The sequence below is a fragment of the Palaemon carinicauda genome, chromosome 15, assembly GCF_036898095.1.
Source record: "Palaemon carinicauda isolate YSFRI2023 chromosome 15, ASM3689809v2, whole genome shotgun sequence".
In the NCBI taxonomy this organism is placed as follows: domain Eukaryota; kingdom Metazoa; phylum Arthropoda; class Malacostraca; order Decapoda; family Palaemonidae; genus Palaemon; species Palaemon carinicauda.
This window is the reverse complement of record NC_090739.1, coordinates 1,270,065-1,280,406: the sequence shown is the minus strand read 5'-3', so window position 1 is coordinate 1,280,406 and position 10,342 is coordinate 1,270,065. Positions and strand designations below refer to the sequence as shown.

General features: G+C 43.2%; 1 protein-coding gene across 1 annotated transcript in view; it reads right to left on the bottom strand.

Annotated features, from left to right (window-relative positions):
* LOC137654805 (uncharacterized) overlaps positions 1-8,808 on the bottom strand; it is a 32,555-nt gene extending 23,747 nt beyond the window's left edge. The window contains exons 1-3 of the mRNA XM_068388757.1: positions 8,574-8,808; positions 8,186-8,490; positions 7,084-7,971 (exon numbers count right to left, since the gene is read on the bottom strand). Of these exons, the coding sequence (XP_068244858.1) occupies positions 7,084-7,971; positions 8,186-8,490; positions 8,574-8,808 (1,428 nt within the window). The remainder of the gene's footprint in view (positions 1-7,083; positions 7,972-8,185; positions 8,491-8,573) is intronic.
* Positions 8,809-10,342: the final 1,534 nt, after the last annotated feature.

Sequence of the window (10,342 nt, the reverse complement as noted above, 5' to 3'; positions counted from 1 at the left end):
ATAAAATTTTAAGAACAGTAACAACATTAAAATAAATTTCCTATATAAACTATAAACACTTATATTAAAGGTTTAAAGGCCACTCATGAATGGCAGAGGCGAAGGGACAGTGACATTGCCCTTTCGAGCAGAACAATACCCTAGAAACTGACCTTACATACATATGATCATCACCCAAGACCCTTCTCCACCCAAGCTAGGACCAAAGAGGGTCAGACAATGGCTGCTGATGACTCAGCATATATATCATGGGTTCTTTTATGTTTTTTATTGTCTTCTCTTATATAGTTCATTATTAACTTATTGCCTCTCCTCACTGGGCTATTTTTCCTTGTTGGAGCCCTTGGGCTTAAGCATTCTGCTTTTTGAAGTAGGGTTGTAGCTTGGCTTGTGATCTCTCTTACATAATGAAGAGCAAGTGTCTGGCTATATATATATTTATATATATATATATTATATATATATATATATAATATATATATATATATATATATATATGTGTGTGTGTGTGTGTGTTGTAATATATATATTTATATATATTTATATATATATATATATATATATATGTGTGTGTGTATATATATATATATATATATTATATATATATATATATATATATATATATATATATAGTATATATATATACACGGTCATGCTGAGCACTCCCCGTCCCTCAGGTAGGGGGGAGAGGGGAGTAGCCTTACCCGGGTGAGAGTGGGTTGCTTGGGGGTGCATATCTATCAAAATATTCAACCGTCATTTCTTACGCGTTTCGTACACTAGTAGTAGTAGTAATAATAATAATAATAATAATAATATAATAATAATAATAATAATAATAATAATAATACATCGTTATGTAGGCTTCTTGGTCTATACCTGAGGCTTCTCTCAACGACATCCACCTAAAATTGCTTATAAAGGGGATGCACAGTTAACCACCGCGGCTAATATTGGGAAAAGGTACTTTTTGCTCCATTTACGCTTGATTTACGGTAAGGATTTTCGACCCCAGTAGCGTTGTTTATGAGATGCAGGTGCGTTATATACCAATAGATTGGGGTTGTTGGACAACTTGGAAGACTAAAAGTTTTATATAATGGAATTTTTTATATCCCCTTTTACCAGACTTTGACTTTTTTAAAGGTTTATATGCCACTCATGAATGGAAGAGGCAAGGGAGATTGACATTACTCTATCAAGCAGGACAATGCCCTAGAGACTGACCATTCTATTATATATGATCAGTGCCCAAAGCCCCCTCTCCACCCAAGCTAGGACCAAGGAGGGCCAGGCAATGAATGCTGGTGACTCAGCAGATAGACCTACAGGCTACCCCAAACCTCCCATCCTTAGCTCACAGGGATGGTGAGATTGCAGCGACCAAAGGAACTAACGAGTTTGAGCAGGATTTGAACTCATTCTGGCATTCATCAGGCAGGGGGCGTTTCCAACAAGCCACCTCTCCACCTAAGCTAGGACCAAGGAGGGGCCAGGCAATGGCTGCAGATGACTCAGGACTCATAGGCTACCCCAAACCTCCCATCCTTCGTTCACAAGGATGGTGAGATTGCAACTACCAAAGGAACTAACGAGTTTGAGCAGGATTTGGACTCATTCTGGCATTCATCAGGCAGGGGGTGTTACCAACAAGCCACCTCTCCACCTAAGCTAGGACCAAGGAGGGCCAGGCAATGGCTGCAGATGACTCAGGACTTATAGGCTACCCCAAACCTCCCATCCTTCGCTCACAAGGATGGTGAGATTGCAACTACCAAAGGAACTAACGAGTTTGAGCAGGGACTTGATCCCCAGGCTGGCATTCACCAGACAGGGACGTTACCAACAGGCCACCACAACCCTTTAGACTTCCTGTATTCGGGATATACTCTGTACTGAGCAAAGTATTGCTGCTCGTTTACTTACTGTGGCTTATACCTCCACCAACAAAGTGGGAGAGGAGGTTATGTTTTCGCTTAGTGTTTGTCTGTCTTCTTAGTTTGTTTGTAAACAATTTCCTGCCACAATTTTAGTCATAGTGATACCTTCAGGGATTAATTGTTATGTTGAGACGTGGAAGTGATTCAATTATGAAAGCTCGATTAGTAGAATCCCTTGCTGGCATTGTTTCGGGTAAGAGGCATAGGTTCGAATCTTTTCCTAGCCAGAAGCTGTTAATATCAATGAATTTCCAGCGAATGTACTTTCCCAAAGGTAGAATTTGATATTAAATGCTATTTTGGTGGATATTTACACACACATACCCATATATATATACAGTATATATATATATATATATATATATATAATATATATATATATATATATATATATATATATATATATATGTGTGTATATATATATGTGTGTGTGTGTGTGTGTGGTTGTATATATATATATATATATATATATATATATATATATATATATATATATATATATATATATATATACTGTATAGTTTTAATCTGATGTTAGATGATCCTACCAGTTATAATTTATGGATCAGAAACTGGGAGTCTTACTAAATCTTTAGAACAACTAGTTACAACTGAAAGAGCTTTCAGGCCTAATGAACGCCCACCAAGTAGCCAGATTTTTCTTGTTCAAAATAACTACCCGTAAAGAATGATTAATATGAAATATTTTTAATATATTAGTCATGAAACTATAAGAGAGATTACTCGAGCGCCATATGTGGATGAGATCATGACGAGGGGTAGATGGAGATGGTTTGGGCATGCTCTTCGCACTCCCCAAGAGAGAGCAGTTCACCAAACGTTCAACTGGGCTCCACAAGGCACTAGAAGAGTTGGAAGATCCAGGCCTACATGGCTGAGGACTATGAAGCGCGAAGTAGATGATGATGAATGGAGAAGTGTTGAATTAAAAGCTCAAGATAGAGACGACTGGGTGAAATCTAACTTGAGAAGTGTTGAATTAAAAGCTGAAGATAGAGACGACTGGGTGAAATCTAACTTGAGGCCCCTTGCGTCAATAGGAGATGATGATGATGCTGATTACATTTAAGCCTTCAAACCGACTAAGACTATTTATCAGAGCCAGTCTCCCAGACCCCATGATCTAGCAATTCTCCCTTTGATGTTTTAATAAGAAATTCGTTCCCGGTTTGGAAGAAAGATCAAATAAACAGCTCCATTGACCCAAAATCATCACCCTGGGGTCTATTGCAAACGTTGCGTCTCAATTGCGGTTCGATCAGAACCCGTACTTAACAATGGCTTCCTTCGGTAACTTGCAATTTTGGTATTAAACCAACTGTCATTTGCGGCCAGCCTCATTATGAGGGACATCGTTTGTCCTGGAGGATATCTCGGCCACAGATAGATTTGGCCTTCGGTGATATCCTTAGGGTTAATATGTTTTTTTCTCAAATGATAAATGATCTAGAAATAATGTTGGAAAGTTTCACATTCTTCTGCTATTTCTCATTTCTATTTCCTTTTTTTTTTCAATGTGGAAGATTTATTGTATATTAATAACCCTTTTTAATTTCCCCCAAAAGAATATACGATTTTTATGGATTGAATTAAAAGAAAAAAAAAATTATAATTTTTTCTAATTGTGCATTTCAGTTATCAGTTATTTTTTATTTTGTAAGCTTACTAGGAATGTCCTAGCTTTGGTGGAGAGGGGACTGGGTCATTAATCATATGTATATATTGTCAGTCTCTTGGGCATTGTCCTGCTAGCTAGGGCATTGTCACTGTCCCTTGCATCTGTCATTCATGAGCGGACTTTAAAACCTTTAAAGCAAATATCTTTGCTGTCTGTTATGTCATGTATTTCAATATTCAAAATGACTCCTTGATTTCCTACATCGGATGGTGAGAAGCCTTAACCACTGATCATTAGTATATATGTTCGGCCTCTAAGACATTTTTCTATTATCATCATTATTATTATTATTATTATTATTATTATTATTATTATTATTATTATTGTTGTTATTATTATTATTATTATTATTATTATTATTATTATTATTATTATTATTATTAGTAGTAGTAGTAGTAGTAGTAGCTAAGCTACAACTCTAGTTAGAAAAGCAAGATGCTATAAGCCCAAGGGCTCCAACAGGGAAAAATAGCCGTGAGGAAAGGAAATAAGGAAATAAATAAACAATATTTGAGATAATTAAAAATTAATAAAATATTTTAAAAACAGTAACAACATCAAAACAGATATTTCATATATAAACTATAAAAAGACGTATGTCAGCCTGTTCAACATATAAACATTTGCTGCAAGTTTGAACTTGAAGTTCTACCGATTCAATTATCCGATTAGGAAGATCATTTCACATCTTGGTCACAGCTGGAATAAAACTTTTAAAATACCCTAGAAGCCCTTTGCTACTGTCACCCATGAGCGACCTTTAATCCACAGATTGGATCCATTTTAAGATCAGGGCCTATACAGTAATCTCATAATTCACTTTTCCATTAACCATGCTTAGAATATATTAGCACTTTTTACAATTACCATCTATGGTATGAAGTACCATTAAGTCCTTTTGAATGAAACAATCTCCAATTAGGAGTTAAATGACAGGACAGGATTGGAAAGGAAACTATAAGAGAGATTACTTAAGTTCCATATGTGGATGAAATCATGATGAGGGGTAGATGGAGATGGTTTGGGCATGCTCTTCGCACTCCTGAAAAGAGGTTAGTTCACCAAACGTTCAGCGGTGCTCCACAAGGCACTAGAAGAGTTGGAAGACCCAGGCCTACATGTCTGAGGACTATGAAGCTCTAAGTAGATGATGATGAATGGAGAAGTATTGAATTAAAAGCTCAAGATAGAGACGACTGGTGAAGTCTAACCGAGGCCCTTTGCGTCAATAGGCGTAGGAGGATATGATGATGATGATGATGATGATGAATAAAATAAGTCTATCCAAAATCCAAATGAAAGAAACCTGAATTCCCTCAATATTTATTTTTCTTTAATTCCTCAATATTTATTTTTCTTTATCTTTAGCTTATATTTCCATACTGCTAAATGTATAAAGGGAGAGAGACAAAAATAGTTTAATAATGTCTGTAAAGGTAAAGCAACCTCACTCAGCACTATATATATATAAATTAGAATATATTTTAGTTAGCTTTTATTTCTTAATTAACTGTCATAAATACTGTAGGGTATTAAACAATTCTCAGATCTTTTGTCCATGTGTTTGGCTGACTACTGCTTACTTTTTGGGGGCTAATAAACTGTCTTTTCGGCTTTTACTCCTGATGCCAGGCTGTTGATCTAACTAGAATTAGTATGGACCGGCAGGGGTCACTTGCCTTAGTCAGATAGGCACTGCACATCACAAGGAACTGGCTATCCTTTGATGTATCTAGGCAATGAATCCTCTTTTAGGCCCTTTGCGTCAATAGGCGTAGGAGGAGATGATGATGATGAATGGCCTTGAGTCTAAGAGCCTCCGGCCGGAGGTGCTGTCCGGTCAATCAATGTGTGTGTGCTTACTCTTGAAGGAATGATGTCTTGAAACCATTATGAATGCAAGCAATGGCCAGATTAAAAGTAATATATTTGTACGTCTTTTGTTTAGGTTTAGAAAATTTAATTTTTTTGTTTTGCTGTTTCATTTGTGTCGTTTGTTACTGTACTAAACTCAATTTTCCAATTGTTTCATAGCTGAAGTTTGTGCTATTAACGGTCTTTCATCAAGTATATTAACTTATTACAAAACACGAATTATAAATAATTTTGTCTGCGAATCAGATCCCATCCTTCAGAGTAAAAACAATACTGTACTTTTATATCTTATGCATAAGTGGCTATACACTTCACTTCTTCTTCCCCACCGTTATCCCTACATTAAGGGGTCGGTTGCCTGATGCGTCCTCTCCAATGCCTTCTATCAAAGGTATCCTCTTCCATCAACCCTCTTCTATCCTTCACCTTATCTCATCATCTAATTATCTGCTTCCTTATTGATCTTCTCTCCCTTACAGGTTCCTCCGAAGCCCTCCCCACTATCCATCCTTAACACGTGTCCACACCATCTCAGTCGTGACACTCTTATCGTGTCTGTAATCTTTACTACACCTACCAATCTTCTTACTTCATCATTTTCCAGTCTTTCAAACAGTGAGATTCCCATAATCCACCATAGCATTCTCATCTCTGTTCTCTCAAGCTTTGCTTCCTCTTTTCCTCTTACAACCAAAGTTTCTGATCCATACATTAACATCACAAATTTTAAGTAATTTGTATTTTTCCTAACAGTACTTACCTCGAACTACTTTCTTAGGAGTATCTGGGATCTCCTCCCACCCGACCAGAGTTTTGTGTAGTTTACCCTAAACCCATTTTCTATGAGGGGCGACCTCAGGCGGAGTGATACGCGCCCTGAGGCTAACCCCGGGTCAGAGAGCATGCTTGCTTAGGTCTCGACCTCCAGTAAGTTCTTGGTTGCTAAGGTCTCTAAGAAAACCAGGGGACACTCGGGGAAGGCAGGGTGGGCCATTACCCGAAAGTAGTTCGAGGTAAGTACTGTTAGGAAAAATACAAATTACTTAAAATTTGTGATTTGTTCCAACACGAAGTACTTACCTCGAACTACTTTCTTAGGAGACTTATACTTTAGGAGGTGGGCATGGCCCTAAAAAGTTCTTGAGTCCGTGCTGAGGAATCTCCAGAGACCTAGAAAGTGGCTAGGTCGTGTTGACCCCATAGAAAATGATTGAGAGGAAACTACACAAAAACCCATCTTAGTGTCTAAGAAACTCACCTGTGCAAGAAAAGTTAGGGGACATGTCTTCCTCTTGATGAGGTACTCATCTCTGGCTCAGGGCCCTCACATATCCCACTTGAAGCGGAAAAGGGGGAAAGGAAGTACAAGGGGGTTTAAGGAATGAACCTGTGTCTCTTGTGCTTGTTACCCGCGGTTATCACTGAGGCTATGCCTTTAAACCGTTGGAGCTCTGAAACGACGGTACCTATCGAGAACCCGTCCAGGGATCTTCTTGAATAGTCCTTCAAATAGTGAGCCGTGAAGGTAGGCTGGTTGGCCCAGGTGCCTGCCCTTAGGATCTGGCCCACTGCCATATTTTTCTCGAAGGCCAACGTAGTACTCAGGCCCCTAATGTCATGAGGATTGGGTTTCCCCGGTAGGAGGATTCCCGCCTTACTGTAGGCCCTGATGATGACCTGCCGCAACCAGAAGGAGATGGTATTCTTCGAGACTGGCTTCTTCACGAAGCCAGCGGAAACAAAAAGACACTTGATCCCGGGCCGGAGTTTTACTGTTCTTTCCAAGTATTTTCTCACTGCCCTGACGGGGCATAGGCGCAAATCCTTCACGTCGTCTGACTGGGGGATTGCTGGAATAGAGAAACCCTCAAACCTGGGGTTCCATACGGCAGGGTTCTGGCTCTTAGCTACGAAGGAAGGAACGAACTTGAATGTGACTTCTCGCCAACCTTTCGAGTGAGCAACTTCGTAGGACAGACCATGAATCTCGCTTACCCGTTTAGCTGAAGCTAACGCCAGCAAGAAAACTGTCTTGAGAGTGAGATCCTTATCCACGATGTGTTTCAAGGGCTCGAACGGAGGCTCGGATAACATCTTCAGGACCCTTGCCACATCCCATTGTGGCACCTTCACAGCTTGCGGGGGGCATGATTGCTCAAAGCTCTTAATGAGCATTGAGATATGTCTAGAGTTACCCAGGTCTATGCCCTTCAGGAGAAAAACTTGGTCCAAGGCCGCGCGGACTCCCTTGATGGCTGGAATGGACATGTTGACCACGTCCCTGAGGTAAACTAGGAAGTCCGCTACCTGCGGGATGGAGACCTTCAGGGGCTTGATGTCCCTAGTGGCGCACCATTTGGTAAGGGTGGCCCACTTAGCCTGATATACAGTACAGCTGTCGATGACCGTCTCAGGTAGCCCGACATCCTCGTTGCTGTACTCGACGAATAGCCTTCCCTCCTCAAGAGACGCTCGATAACCTCCATGCATGAAGGCGGAGGGACCGTGGATTTTCGTGGAACCTTTGAAAGTGTGGTTGTCGGAGAAGATCTGGCCTGTCCGGAAGGCGCCAGGGCGGCTGTTGTGTTAGCTCCCTTAAGTCCACGAACCACTCTCTCTCCGGCCACCAGGGCGCTACCAAAGTCATCTGTATGTTGCTTGTCTTTCTCACCCTGTTGAGGACCTGCCTGAGCATCCCGAAGGGGGGAAAAGCGTACACGTTGAGATTGTCCCACGGATGTTGGAAGGCGTCTTCGAACGCCACTTTTGGGTCTGGAACAGGAGAACAGAACACGGGGAGCTGCGTGTTCAGCTTTGTTGCGAAGAGGTCCATCACCGGCGAACCCCATTTCTGAATGACGGATCTGGCTACTTCCGGGTGTAGGGACCATTCGTATCCCACCACTTGCACATCCTGCTGAGGCCGTCGGCGAGGACGTTCCTTTTCCCTGGGATGAACCTCGCTGATATTCTTATCTGTTCCACTTCGGCCCATTCCAGAAGTTGTAAAGTGAGGACGCACAGCTCCTTTGACCTTAGGCCTCCCTGCTTCTTTATACAAGCTACTACCGTGGCGTTGTCGCACATTAACGCTACGGTGTTTCCCCGGAGTAGGTGTACAAACTCCAGGCACGCTCTTTGTACTGCCCTCAACTCTAGAACGTTGATGTGCTGGGACTTCTCTATGGCTATCCAGTTTCCTCTTGCTGATTTCCCTAAGAGATAAGCACCCCACCCCTCCTTCGACGCGTCCGTGAACAGGAGCATCTCCGGAGGGTCGGCTGCAAAGGGCATCCCTTTGAGGGTGTTCGTCCTGCAGCTCCACCAATTCAGGACCCGTTTCGTGTTCGGAAACACCGGGACCACTCTGTGGGGGGAATCCGTTTGGATCCAGTTCTCCTTCAGGTTCCATTGGACCTCCCTGAGCCTTAGCCTGCCCTGGGGGACCAGTTTCTCCAGAGACACAAGGTGACCTATTAGTCTCTGCCAGTCCTTTGCCCTCCTGGGCGGAGGACCTGGTCTAAGTTGTCCAGTCTGTCCGCGGGAGGGAAGGCTTTCACTAACCGGGAGTCCAGAACCATCCCGAGGTAGGTCGTCCTGGTGGAGGGAATCAGTTGAGACTTCTTTAGGTTGATGGTGATCCCCAGAACGTTGCAGAACTGCAGTAACCTCGCGCCTTGCTCCTTCAGTACTTCCTCTGAGGCTGAAAGTAGCAACCAATCGTCCAGGTAAGGAATCAGGCGTATGCCTTGTTCGTGTGCCCAGACTGAGACCGTTGTGAAGACCCTCGTGAAGACTTGGGGGGCAGTGGACAGCCCGAAGCAGAGGGTTTTGAACTGCAACGTCTGGTTCACCCATTTCACCCGTAGGTACTTCCTGCTGGAGGGATGAACCGGGATCTGGAGGTAGGCATCCTTGAGATCTGCTGACATCATGAAGTCCCCTTCTCTCAAGGATGCCAATACTGATTTTGGAGTGTCCATTTTGAAGTCCGTCTTGCAGACGAACTTGTTGAGGGCTGAGAGGTCTATGACCGGTCTCCATCTTCCTGTTGCTTTCTCCACCAGGAACAGCCTGCTGTAGAACCCCAGACCTGGGTCCCGAACAGGTTCCATTGCCCCTTTCGCCAACATTGCTGAAACCTCTCCCTACAGAGCTGTCCGTTTCAAGGGATCCTTGGGGGCTAGCCACTCCGCCTGTTGATCTGGTATCAGAGGAGGAGAGTCCACTAGGAAGGGCAATCTGTACCCTTCTTTCAGAACTGTCACTGTCCACGGGTCTGCTCCGTGTTTTTCCCATGCTTGCCAAAAAAGTTTGAGGCATCCCCCCACCTGAGGCTCCGGCAGGAGTAGGGGGCCTCCCTCCCTATCTCCTCCTCGATGAGCGGCCTGAACGACAGTCTATAGGCGGCTTGATTCGGGGCTGATCCCCTACGGGAGGGCTGAGACGACTGGGACCATGTTGTCGCCGAGTTGTCTCTCCTAGGGTGGTTAGGAACGGGCCAAGGAGGGTGAGGCGAGTCGACGGAGGGTCTTCTAAACGTCGGCCTCCTGACCGGGTGGGGCCTGGTCTCGAACGGCTCCTTCATCCTCCGAATTCTCTCCATCGCCTCCTCCGCTGCCTTCGGGGGAAAGATTGAGTCGTCCCACAGGGTCAGGTTCCTCAGAGATCTGGCCTCTCTGTCCGGCAGCCTCCTAGATATATTGCTCAGAACAGTGTCCCTCCTTTGTAGGACCCAGTTGGCGGACATGGCTAACGACTGGTAAGACAAGAATTTTAGGGCCTTGCCTCCTGAGCTGATGAGTTCCTTGAGCAAGGCCTGGGTCTC